The following is a 13,383-nucleotide window of genomic DNA, read 5'->3' as shown; positions in this document are numbered from 1 at the left end:
TTATTTATTTGAGATGCATTGGCTCCCACCCAGTGAACTACTGTTCGTTCTTCAAATCCTACATCTATAGTGGCTTGGTTCATGAAACCGGCCCTGACGATTGCAGACAGCTTTAGGCCTTCCTTTCTCTGTGCTCTCTTGGCAACTTGCACATACTTCCATGTCTAGTACTTGTTTTGTTGTGATTATTTGATTTTCTGTCACTGTTCCCCAGTGAAGTGGGTACTCCTCAAAGGGGATTATTTTTTGTTCATACTACTCAAACTTGGAAAAACCTTGCTCACAGCATCCCTGACAGATGGGATGCTCCATTTGAACACTGCCAAGCGTGGGAGAAATCACTGGATATTATGCCTTCTATTTTTGCCATTTTTTCAATGTATCTATTCATTCAGTAAATACATACTGAGTACTATATGCCAGGCACTGAGATAGGCACTGGGGATACAGAAATACCAAACTGATAAAAATTCCTACCCTCTAGGAACTTTTATTTTATTTTATTTTTTTACGTGTGCAAAAAATGGAGTGGGTACAAATCAGAGTAACTTCCTCACCTTAATTCTGGGTGGCAGTCAACCTGTGACACATAGACTGGGTTTCATTCGAATGCATGCAGCATGAATGAATGAGCAGACTAAGAGATAAGGAGGAAAAGTGTGGACAAATCAACAGAAGCTCTCATCACTAGAAGGGAAAATAATTAGAAACCTGTTCTGCTGAAATGGATGAGTAGCATCATTTTCCTATGAAGATAAGGTAACTCTGGATCTTTTAAATTTCCTTAGTAAAAGTGTAAACCAAGCAGACAGCAGGTTTAGGGAGAGACAAAGGGAAAAATCTACTTGTATGAGTCGGCATATCCTTGGCAAGATTTGAAAGCGAAAGTCCAGGAGTGTGGGATATTTGTCCAGAACATAGAAAGACTTTTTGGTACCCATTGTGAGTCAGCTCACCATACACTAAGACTTCTCCTAGCCAAAGAAAGTCTCTAATGATTAGAATTACTGAGATGCAAGTATCATAGTCAGGCTGCATCCCTTCTCTTCTCTTCTAGGATTTTCAACCTTGGCTATACCTCAAAACCAGGTAAGGAACTTTTAAGAAATGTAGATATCTGGACTCCACTCCCAGAGAGTCCAAAACTTAGGTCTGGAGCAGGATTTAGGTGTCTGTATTTTTTTAAAACTCCAAAGTTATTCTAATGCACAGTGCTCTCCAGCATGTAATCCTAGTGTTTCATTCCTGCCTCTGGCTTGGGGGGTTACTTAGAGGCAGTTGTAGTTCTAGCAGTGGGAGGAGCAGAAGTTAAGTGGGCAGAGCTTCTCCTCTTCCTATCTGGCCCACTCTCATTGTTTGTGACTCCCTAGATCTGTCACAGACTTGCAGAGAGCAAAAATCCTTGAGCCTCCACAGAGTCTGGTAAGCCTTAGAATCGTAGAATTAGTGAGCTTTTGAGCCATAGAATTTTAGAGGCAGAGAGGATATCAGAGGTCAGGTCCAACCTCATAGCCCTATCAATAGAGTTTCACTGAGTGTGACCACTTGTCCTAAAATAAAAATAAAAATAAAGCTTCTCAATATTGAGTTGAGATTCTTCTGGGAATTTCCATAAAAGTGCGGAAGATGGACACATACACAGATAAGCCCAGGTCAATGTAAAAGTGCTTCAGTGGTGGCCAGAGTGCTACAGGAACACAGAAGACTAACTGAGTCATTTTGAAGCTAGAGGAAGATGGCATTGTCAAGGAAAGTTTTCCAAAGGCGGTAGAGGTTTCTGGGACCCTAAGGTTCTTGACATAAGGGCTCCAGATTCCTACTCTACTCTCCCACCCATCCCTTTCATCCCTTGAGGTTGGAAAGCAGATTTTGGCACTTGACAGACCAAATTTCATAGCTCAGCTGTGCTACTTGCTCATCTAGTGGACTTTGGGTAGGTTATTAATCTTTGAGCCCAAGTACCCTCATTTCTCACACAGATAATAATATGTCTCATTGTGGGGTGCTTCGGTATTAAATAATAGCAGCCATAAAAGTGCTTACTGCAATGCTGGCCATAGGGTAGGTGCTTGATGAATAGATATGGTTATTGTTTTTGTTGTCATTTAAAAAATGGTTTATATAAAGCACAAGGAGCCTAAGACCTGCTGCTCCTCAACACTAACCAGGGGGCTTCCTCTTCTGGTATGATAGTGCCTAGGAAAATGTCAGCAGGGTTCCATGAACTTACCCTATGGTTTGGATGTTATTAAGAATCTGAGGGACTTCTAGGGAAGGCAAATATGAGACAGGAGAAGCAAGAACGGTAAAATGCCATCTCACGCACTCCTGCAAGATTCTCTGTATTATAAAGCCATGCTGCATTGCAGCCCTGCCCACATGGTTTGAAGCACCTGTGCAGTGGCCTGAGAGCTCAGAGCAGCACAAGAAAAAGATATTACTTCCTGGGACATCATTATCATCAATTATTCCTGTAATTACTTATTTGTCTCTATCCCTTATCAGAAGATAAACTCTGTGAGGTTGAGGACGTGGCGTAGCTCATTCATGGCCATACTCCTAATCACTAGCAAATACTTGGCTCCGGATGGGCATCCAAAGAGTGGTTGTTTATAAAATGGATTTGATCCTGTGTGCATTTGGCAACTCCGGAAGGTAGGCTTTCCTTGACTTTTTCCTTCCTTCCTTCCTTTCTTTCTTTCTTTCTTTCTTTCTTTCTTTCTTTCTTTCTTTCTTTCTTTCTTTCTTTCTCTCTCTTTCTCTCTTCTTTCTTTCTTTCTTTCTTTCTTTCTTTCTTTCTCTCTTTCTCTCTTTCTCTCTTCTTTCTTTCTTTCTTCTTAAAATTTTATTTATTCATGAGAGACAGACAGAGAGACAGAGAGAGAGAGGCGAGACATAGGCAGAGGGAGAAGCAGGTTCCGTGCAGGGAGCTTGATGTGGGACTCGATCCCGGGTCTTCAGGATCATGCCCTGAGCTGAAGGCAGACGCTTAACCGCTGAGCCACCCAGGCATCCCTCCTTGACTTTTTCTTGGGTCCCTTTTCCTTCCATCCTTCCTTAACATACCCTCTTCTGCAGAGGGCTCCTGGGAGTCTGAATTCTGTGCCTGTTTCTCGCACTGTTCTGGGCCAAGCTAACTTGAATGTGTCTCTTCTGTTCCTTGTCTTTGGAGAGACAGGCCTGCCTGCAATCAGAGCATCTTTGTCTCAAAGGACCTATGGAGATGGTCCAACCCGACGTGAATTTTCTGGACAAGGAAGCTAATCCCCTGAGAGTCTCACTGACTCTAAGTTCTTACAGCTTGTGAAAAATGTTCTCACCTCCTGCTTTCAAATTTGGGGCTCTATCACTCATACCCCAGGCTGCCTTGGGGTATGGAGAGCCGCCAAGCTCATGGGGAGAACTGCACGTCCAGAAAAGCTTACCCCATCCTTCCTGGGCGCTTGCTCAAAGGGGACCCCCCAAACCCAGGGTACATACTAAGCCAGTGGTTGACAACTGTATGCCCTGGAGCTCGGCTGCCAGTACTCAAATGCTTCACTTTCTACTTACTGTGATTTTTTTTTTAAGGTTTTATTTATTTATTCATGAGAGAGAGAGAGGGGCAGAGACACAGGCAGAGGGAGAAGCAGGCTCCATGCAGGGAGCCCGATGTGGGACTCGATCCCAGGACTCCAGGATCACGCCCTGGGCCGAAGGCGGCACTAAACTGCTGAGCCACCTGAGCTGCCCCTTACTGTGATTTCAGGCAAATTACTTAATCTTTATGAGCTCAAATTGGCTTATCTGTAAAAACAGAGCATGATGATAATAGTACCTCCTTCACTATCAAGATTCAAAGAGGTAATAAGGAACAAAATCCAGCATCATTATGTTTTCCTCCTTGGATCCAAGTTCCTGTCATGAGAGTCAAAGTACCTAAGTGGCTGACGTCACATCTTTCCTATTGAGAGTGTGAGGGCTTTAGCTCCTGTGTGTCTGGGGAGTACTGCCACAGAGAGGACTCTGCACTGATGCATGTCCCCGTAGGGAAGTGCAGGAGAAGATGCAGTGGTCTTGTACTCCCGAGACACGTGGGATCCAGAGCAGCCTGGCTGCACAAAAAAGTTTCATGTAAATTGGCTGTGACGCCTGTGCAGGGGCCCAGATTTAGAAGCAGAGCAGGACAGCTCTACCCAGGCTGGTGACAGGCCTGGAGCAGTGTTCCCATTGGAGAAAGTGAGGGCGTAGCAGGAGGGAGATTTGCTCAGTCTGGCCTGGTGGCACTGTTTTATTAATGATCTGGAAGAGCAGAGGAACAGTGACTTTAATTAAATTTGCCAGTGATATTAAAAGATGTCAGGAGCCACTGCTGAGGACACAGACACCTTGCAGATGGCCCCTGGGGGTGTTCGGATAATAATCCGGGAAAGGGATGAGAAGCCATGGGCTGCGCCCGGGCATTGGTTCAGCTGAGGAAGAGGAATGTGACATGGGGACAGAGGGTCATCATATGCAGCAAATACCCCAGGCCCATTCTCTTTAGGTGTATCTGTGCTGCTTCCAATAGACCTCTAACTGATCGTCCTGTTCTGGTCTTGTTCCTCTTATAGCCATCTTAAACCCTTTATCCAAACTGGTTTTTCTGAAATACAGATAAGACCATGTCACTCCCCTGCTAACAGTCCTGTCATTGGCTTTTCACTGCCCTTCAGATAAAATCCATCTTCTCAGCCTGGCATATAAGACTTGCCATGAATGGAGTCCCCCCTACATGTCCAGTCTTCACCACTCCTGCCTCGCGCTGAATTCCCTGTAGTCCCAGGCACACAGCAGGCTTTTGCATGTCTCCATATCTTTGCTTGGCCTATCCTTTTGACTCAAAAGTCTGTCTTCCTTCCTTCTCTTCCCTCCTCTTCCTTCCCCCTTCCTTCCCTTCCCTCCCCTTTTCATCTTCCCTAGAGGAAGACGGCATTGTCAAGGAAAGTTTTCCAAAGGCGGTAGAGGTTTCTGGGACCCTAAGGTTCTTGACATAAGGGCTCCAGATTCCTACTCTACTCTCCCACCATCCCTTTCCTCCCTTTCCTCCCTTCCTCCCTCCCTTCCTCCCTCCCTCCCTCCCTCCCTTCCCTCCCTCCCTCCTTCCTTCCTTCCTTCCTTCCTTCCTTCCTTCCTTCCTTCCTTCCTTCCTTCCTTCCTTCCTTCCCTTCTTTTTGACTAAAGCTCACTCATGCTTGAAGACTCATTTCAAGGATCACTTCCTTCAGAACGCCTCCCTGAATCCCCAGGCTGGCTCAGCGCCCTCCTCATGTGCCCAAACCATTCTGACCGAACCTTCACTTACTATAGTAAAAATGCCTATTTGTGCAGTTCTCCACCCCTGCTGGATTGTATCTTTGAGGGCAAAGCCTGTGTCTTACATTTCATTCTGCCCATCAACATCTAGTGCCAAGCCTGGCAAACCAACAGTTTTTGCTAATTTTGTCAAACTGAACTGATGGGAAGGAGAATGTCCAGGTGGCAGACTGCATCAGGCAGCCGGGACACCCCAGGAAGGCTGGGAACTAGGCAGCTCTACCAAATGGTTAATGTTTCATGGCAGACTGGATGGGTCAGTCATGTTGCCTCTAAGTCTACAGAAAACTGGAAGCTGACAGGGGGCCATGGATATTCTACAGCGAAGTAGGACACCTTAGTAAAATGGAGTGGTTAAAACCATAAATTTTATGTCACCTGCATGTGAGCTTCGGCTCTGCTACTTCCTTGCTTTATACTTTGATTAACTGACTTAATTAAGACTTAGTTCCCCAAAACGTAAAACAGGGATAAAAATAGTACTAATCTTATAGGATCATTATGAAAGTTAAATGAAGAAGTACCTAGCATGATGCACACACCAAGCACTTATATGTGTTAGTGACTATTATTAATGTCTTCATTATTTGGGGTGGTGTTGGGGTTCTCAAGCTGAATCATATCCCTGAGTATGCCTTAGGGCTGATTACGAACCTTCTGGAACCACAGAAGATCATTTGGGTCTTAAAGGAGCTGGGTGGATCCCAAGTGGGTTAGAATCTGCCTCAATTTTGTCTGGGAAAAGGGTAACATCACAAAAAAGTGACCACTGGCCAGGTCATCAGCAGTGTCCACTCTCCTCCTAACATCTCAGGCAGAAACCATCGCCTGGCGGGGGCAGAAGGAACAACTTGGAATTCACAGGCCATTTTCTACCTTCAATTACAAGAATTCAGTGCAGGCACTTACTAGCCACCTTCTTTCCTTGTTTTCTTTCATCTTTTCCTTCAGTTCATTTGTTTTCTCTGTGTCTTTCTAAAGCGGCCCCTGATTCTGACCACCTGACAACATATTCCCCAAAATACCTGTTACCATAGATGTCTGCAAGATCTAGGTGAGCGAAGACCACGATCATCCTAATTCTCCTGTGGGGTGAGATAAGCGGGAGTCCCTGTGCCCTGTTGATCAGGATGACTCTACTACCTAAGTGTTCTGTGTCCTTTGACTTCAGAAAGCCAGCCCTTGTCCCTAACCTGTGGATGGCCCACCCCCTTCCGGTTGGCTAATCCATGCAGCTGCCACCTCGTGTCACCATGTTGGCTCCTGATCAAATAGCTGCTCCAGCTGTGCCCACCTTCTGTCTCTTACTGCATGGGGCTTATTGGAATCCACAAAATGGAGGGTTTTCAGAGGTTAAGGCAAGGTGTCAAGATCCTTCTCTGTCCACATTTCTCCGATGCCAAACCTGTGAAGGGGGAAGGTCTCTGTTCATTGCAGATTATGAGACATTTCAGCCTTTGAACATGGATACTGAACAGCTTCAGCTGCCCCACTCTTCCAACATCCTCATAACCTCTTCTTTTCTGAGTGAGGTCAAAGCCCCAAGCACATGCTGTGATGACCCCCAGTACCTGGACCAAGGGGAATGTGGACCTCAGCACTTGGCTGCCATTCTGGGGAATATGAAACCAAGTTAATCCAGCTCTTTGGAAGGGAGGCCTTCATGATTACAGTATGCATCAAGGCATACTGTGTCCTGGAGGGAATTTCTCTTTAGGTACAAGCCTTGGGGGTTTAAAGAGGTCATACATAGCCTCTCAAATCTAGTCAGGATTCGTCTATGAGATCTCTCTATTTTTTTTTTTTTTCTGAAGGAAATGGCTGTAATTCAGGTCATAAAGTGGCGTTAAAGAAGGCTGATGTCTGAGTGTATTAATCAGCTCAGGCGGCCATAACAAAATACCACAGACCGGGTAGTTTAAACAATAGAAATTTATTTTCTCATGGTTCTGGAGGCTGGAATGTCTGAGATCAAAGTGCTGGCCAATTCATTTTCTGGTGAGAGCTCTTTTCCTCACTTGCCTATGGCTACTTTCTCACCATGTGGCAGACGGAGAATACTCTCTCTCTTCCTCTTCTTATAAAGCCATCAGTCCTATCAGAGGAGGACGCACCCTTATACCCTTATTTAACTTTAATTATCTCCTAAAAGCCCTATCTCCCAATACAGTCACACTGGGGTTTAGGGGTTCAACATATGAGTTGTGGGGAGGGGACACAATTCAGTTCACAGCCCCGAGGAAGCTTCCATAGTGGCTATGTTTATTTATTCTAAGAACAGACATTTACTGAGCACTTACCAATTGACTATTTAGGGTACCACAATAAACAGAATAACTATCCTCTTTGCTTTCATTCACGGTTTAATGGCTGAGCTAGACATTAATTATATAATCCCACAAACAAACATGTAATTTCAAAGTTTAATAAATGCCATAAAGGAAAAGTAGAGTGTGATGAGAGGAACAGAGAAGGTTGACCATCTTTAGGAATGAGGGTAATTTTTTTCTGGGACAGTGACACTTAAGCTGAGATCTAAAGCATTGTTAAGAGTGTGGGTGCCAAGAAGTACAAGTCATTTCATCATCGTGGCTGATGTCACGTACAAAGGTCCTGAGGTGGAAAATAACTTGGTGTCATCCAGGGCCTGATATAAAGGCCATTGTTGCTGAAATGTGGTTAGAAGGAGAGGGGCAAAAAATAAAGGGGGAGAGGAGGAAGAAGGTAGCTTATGTGAGACTTTGCAGGTCACTCAGTAAAGAGTCTTTATATTAAGAATAAGAGGAAACTACTGAAGGAGTTCAAATAGGGAAGTGATAGTGTAGATTTGGAGTTTTTAGAAAAGGTGACTATTGCTGTGTAAGGAAATGAAGTGGGGAAAGGCAAGAATTGGAGTGGGGAGTTCAATTAGGAGGTCACTGCAGTAGATTCATGAAGTGAAGGCTAATGGCAGCTGTGGCAGTGCTAGGAGAGATGGAAGGAGAGTCTAGGTGTTGGTGCTGGATGGACAAGGGACAGGAACAAGAGGAAGGCCTGCAGATGTCTTGTGTGAGTAACTGGGTGGATGGCAGTGCCATTTTCTGAGATGGGAAGCAGTGGAGAGCAGGGACAGGACTTGGAACCCTGTAAGGTGTAGTACAGATAAAATTAACATTTTTAAAAGATTATTTGAGAGAGAGAGAGACAGAGAGACAGAGAGAGAGAGAGACAGAACAAGCAGAGGGTACAGCAGATAGAGGGAGACAGGGAGAAGCAGGCACCCTGCTAAGCAGGGAGCCTGATGTGGGGCTCAATCCCAGGACCCTGGGATCATGACCTGATTTGAAGGCAGATGCTTAATCTACTGAGCCACCCAGGTGCCCTGAAACTAGCATTCTTCTGTTACTAAAGTTAATGCACAGGGCTGTAGCAGAGGTAGAAAATGGGCAAATAGCTTCTTTTTAAAAAAGCTGTAGCATGGTTATTTGCATTCTCATTGCATCTGAATGAGGTGAGTGCAAAGATGAATCCATAGATCCTGCTGAATTTCTTCCCATTCTCCTGAATTCATGCTCACCTCTTAGCAGTTTGAGGCCAGCAGATGGGGCTGCATTTCACCCCCAAATCTTGTCTACAGTTTAAAAAAATGTATTCAAGAGCCACTTGAATGTTTTATTAATAGTGATTTCTATCACTTGGCCTTTTCAGCGTCTGGGTTTGGAATTGAGTGGCTGACTGATTTTCATCTTCCTGTAACTGACTGTCTCAAACGGTCTGTAAGCATGTTTTGCTGGAGGACGGAGGTGGCCGTGGACCGGGCCTGTAGTACAGCTCATGGGGACCTCCGTTTAGCTCCCCTGCAGGGAGCTTCCCTACACTATCCACCCTGATTTCCCAAGAAATGTCAGAATTACAGCTTGCCTGGACAAATTTTGCATTCAGGGAGGGAGTTCCTCTCAGGTGGGCTCAATTGCATGCAGAGCGATGTGTTCTATTTTGGGGGAGTAGTCCATGAAAAAAGTTCAATTCCGTATGTACTCTTGCACACATATGTGATGCAGAATTCTTAAGCATGAAAATAGTGTGGGTAAAGGAGCCCGAAAACCCTAGAAACAGTACAAGGGATGAGGATTCAGGTCATGCTTGGCCTCTTTTCAGTTGATTCTTGAGAACTCTCACAGATAACAGTGGGGTTTGGAGACAGAACTGGAAGGGTATCACTTATGTTTTCATTACCAATATTCCCAGCTCTTTTAAGCCATTCTTCAGCTGAGTCTCCACCAGATGGTCCTGCGGACAGAGCCACTATTTGTGCCTCCCATTGACATCTTTTTTTCCGAGTGAGAGACTGCCCCATATGTTAGTACAATATGTCGCTCAAGGTGAAACATCAATTTGTGTTGGTGGGAACCTGCCATTTGCTGTCCCCCTTTTGCTCATGCCTTTCCCTGCCTCTCTGGTCTTTTCTAGGTCTCTGGCCTGTCAGGAGGACCATTGGTGCTGCAGTGGAAGCCAGCGGCTAAGTCTTGTGTATGGCGTGGTTAGGGTTGCAGCCTCTCACCTCTGCCTTCCTCCATTTTGGGCTGATTACTTTTGTGCTCTTCCTAAATGGTCTTCGGGCAGAGGCTGGCAGCTCGGGGGAGGTGCCCAGTGCAGGGCAGAACAATGAGTCCTGTTCAGAGTCATCGGACTGCAAGGAGGGTGTCATCCTACCAATCTGGTACCCGGAGAACCCTTCCCTTGGGGACAAGATTGCCAGGGTCATTGTCTATTTTGTGGCCCTGATATACATGTTCCTTGGGGTGTCCATCATTGCCGACCGCTTCATGGCATCTATTGAAGTCATCACTTCTCAAGAGAGAGAGGTGACTATCAAAAAGCCCAATGGAGAGACCAGCACCACAACGATTCGGATCTGGAATGAAACTGTCTCCAACCTGACCCTGATGGCCCTGGGTTCCTCTGCTCCTGAGATCCTTCTCTCTTTAATTGAGGTGTGTGGTCACGGGTTCATTGCCGGGGACCTGGGACCTTCCACCATCGTAGGTAGCGCAGCCTTTAACATGTTCATCATCATTGGCATCTGCGTCTACGTGATCCCTGATGGAGAGACTCGAAAGATCAAGCACCTACGAGTCTTCCTCATCACGGCTGCTTGGAGCATCTTTGCTTACATCTGGCTTTATATGATCCTGGCAGTCTTCTCTCCTGGTGTGGTTCAGGTTTGGGAAGGTCTTCTCACTCTCTCCTTCTTTCCAGTGTGTGTCCTTCTGGCCTGGGTGGCAGATAGGCGACTACTCTTCTACAAATACATGCACAAAAAGTACCGCACAGATAAACACCGAGGAGTTATCATAGAGACAGAGGGTGATCATCCTAAGGGCATTGAGATGGATGGGAAAATGATGAATTCCCACTTCCTGGATGGGAACCTGGTGCCCCTGGAAGGGAAGGAAGTAGATGAGTCCCGCAGAGAAATGATCCGGATTCTAAAGGATCTGAAGCAAAAACACCCAGAGAAGGACTTAGATCAGCTGGTAGAGATGGCCAATTACTATGCTCTTTCCCATCAGCAGAAGAGTCGTGCCTTCTACCGGATCCAAGCTACCCGGATGATGACCGGCGCAGGCAATATCCTGAAGAAGCATGCAGCAGAACAAGCCAAAAAGACCTCCAGCATAAACGAGGTGCACACCAATGAGCCTGAGGACTTTGTCTCGAAGGTCTTCTTTGATCCATGCTCTTACCAGTGCCTGGAGAACTGTGGGGCTGTGCTCCTGACAGTGGTGAGGAAAGGGGGGGACATGTCTAAGACCGTGTATGTGGACTACAAAACAGAGGATGGTTCCGCCAATGCTGGGGCTGACTATGAGTTCACAGAGGGCACTGTGGTCCTGAAACCAGGAGAGACCCAGAAAGAGTTCTCGGTAGGCATCATTGATGATGACATTTTTGAGGAGGATGAACACTTCTTCGTGAGGTTGAGCAACGTCCGCATAGAGGAGGAGCAACCAGAGGAGGGGAAGCCTCCAATAGTACTCAATAGTCTTCCATTGCCTCGGGCCATCCTGGCATCCCCTTATGTGGCCACAGTCACCATCTTGGATGATGACCATGCAGGCATCTTCACTTTTGAATGCGGCACTATTCGTGTCAGCGAGAGTATTGGTGTCCTGGAGGTCAAGGTTCTGCGGACATCAGGTGCCCGGGGCACAGTAATCGTCCCTTTTAGGACAGTGGAGGGGACAGCCAAGGGTGGTGGTGAGGATTTTGAAGATGTATACGGGGAGCTGGAGTTCAAGAATGACGAAACTGTGTAAGTAGCCTTTCCATATTCTATCTCCCTCCCTCCCATGCCATCTCTTTCTGTCCTTAAAATTCTCCCTCGTATTGCGTTACTGTCAAACTCGAGTCCCAGCACAGGTGTGCAGGATCAGCAGGCACCCCTGGCAGGTTCCGCATCCAAACCTTCCTTTGGTTTTCTCACTTTAAATTGTCTCTGGGCAGGAAATCCTGTGGCGGGATCTAAGGACACGGAGCATTCCATCCACTGGAGTGATAGCTGGTGCAGGTGTCGGGTGACAGAAGTTTTGATGTCGATTTTGGAGAATTCTTGTGACGACGCAGGAGCTAGGAAACTGGCTGGGTCTCTCCTTCCTCCTTTACTCAGGCCAAAGGCTCATATGAGCCTTGAGGCTGATCCTTTCCATCCTGAGGCAGTGCCAGTCCAATCAGAGCATCCTCAGGGAAGCAAGTGGCAGTGGCTTTTTTTTCCCCTGGGGCCATATTGCGACTATATTGTATAACCAGATTTCAGGCATCTCTCCTTCAATTTGGAAATTGCAAGGTTGGTTGAAACTCGGCAATCTCTTTAAATGCCTGTAAGCTATTTTATGGTATGAGACTTACCCAGTCTAGTGAGATGAGTCAATATAGCTTGGGTACTGGAGGCATCTTGCAGAAGCGGAATTCCCAGAGCGGTGGCCACCTGTCTTTAGTCCTAGGTGTGAGCTCAAAAATTGCCTGAGCAATGTTGGAGATGCCTCTTAGGAACTGGGGGAGAAAATACATCTTCAGTGTGGTCATTTCTTTTCATGGTCTAGAATTGTCCCAGAATACTTCTTGGGTTACTGGCCTGTTTAGCCCTTCAGACACTGTGTGTATCGCAATGTAAGGGCTCTCCCCATTGAGCCTTCTTATACTGGGTGTTCTGGGTTTTGCTTTGCTTTGCTTTGCTTTGGTTTTCTGTTTTTGTTTTTCTCAGATGGATAGCTTTGAAGAAGAAACAGAATGACTTACCCCAGGAATTGCAGCTTATGAGAGGGCAGACTTTCCAGGGTGACTGAGAAGGGGGAAACTTGTCTCTGAATTCCTGCTCATGTCCATAAGCAATAAGCAGCAGCAGGAGGGGGCATGAAGAACAAAAGGGGGTGTCTAGGAAGGGGGGTTGTCAAACTGCTCCAGGACACTGCTAAAAACACCCTGAGTGAGAAATGAAAACATACAACTTGTAGGAGAGTGAAGGACCCAACTCATGGAAAGGAGGGCCCATAGGACCAAGGGAGAGATGTCATAGCAGCGCTTCTTCTAGGCCCATTTGTGGGACAGGGCTCGATGGGTTGGGTGATGCTGACAGCAGAGCTGGTTGAGCCATCCGGAGGACTCTGCTCTTGGCCTCCCTCAATCCTTTCCTAATGGTGTGACTTTGGGCAAGACGTTTAGTCTTAGCTCTAGAACTGAACTGTCTCATCTGCAAAGTGGGAACAATACTTTTCTTGCCTGGAGGCAGGGTCAGGTCTTTCTTTTTGCAGTTCCTCCCTGCTCTAGGATTTACTGAGCCACAGACATGGGCACTCAGTGTAGGTCCTATTTGCACTGGCCGAAGATGAAACAGGGATATTGTCTCCTGAGGTGAAATAGCCATTGACAAGTTGATTTATTAGAGCTCTGTTTAGTCATTTCACCGGGAGGGGTAATCATTCATTAGCCCAAGTAAAAACCTGTGCCTTCTAGAGAATACTGTCCATTTATATGTGCTCTGGAGAGAGAGTTTATACGTACAAATAAAGG

General features: G+C 46.2%; 1 protein-coding gene across 5 annotated transcripts in view; it reads left to right on the top strand.

The window, feature by feature from the left end:
- Positions 1-13,383, top strand: part of SLC8A3 (solute carrier family 8 member A3) — a 141,265-nt gene that overhangs the window by 9,680 nt on the left and 118,202 nt on the right. For 4 of the 5 annotated variants that reach the window (XM_072839095.1, XM_072839092.1, XM_072839096.1 and 1 more), the window contains exon 2: positions 9,784-11,629. In XM_072839095.1, coding sequence (XP_072695196.1) covers positions 9,846-11,629 — 1,784 coding nt within the window. In that variant the 5' untranslated portion in view covers positions 9,784-9,845. Of the gene's footprint in view, positions 1-6,370; positions 6,389-9,783; positions 11,630-13,383 lie in introns of those variants that run through there. The other variant, XM_072839093.1, reaches the window with a different exon arrangement.

This window comes from Canis lupus, chromosome 9, assembly GCF_048164855.1.
Source record: "Canis lupus baileyi chromosome 9, mCanLup2.hap1, whole genome shotgun sequence".
Classification (NCBI taxonomy): Eukaryota; Metazoa; Chordata; class Mammalia; order Carnivora; family Canidae; genus Canis; species Canis lupus.
Note: the sequence above shows the minus strand (reverse complement) of the source record. Positions and strands in the feature narration are given on the sequence as shown.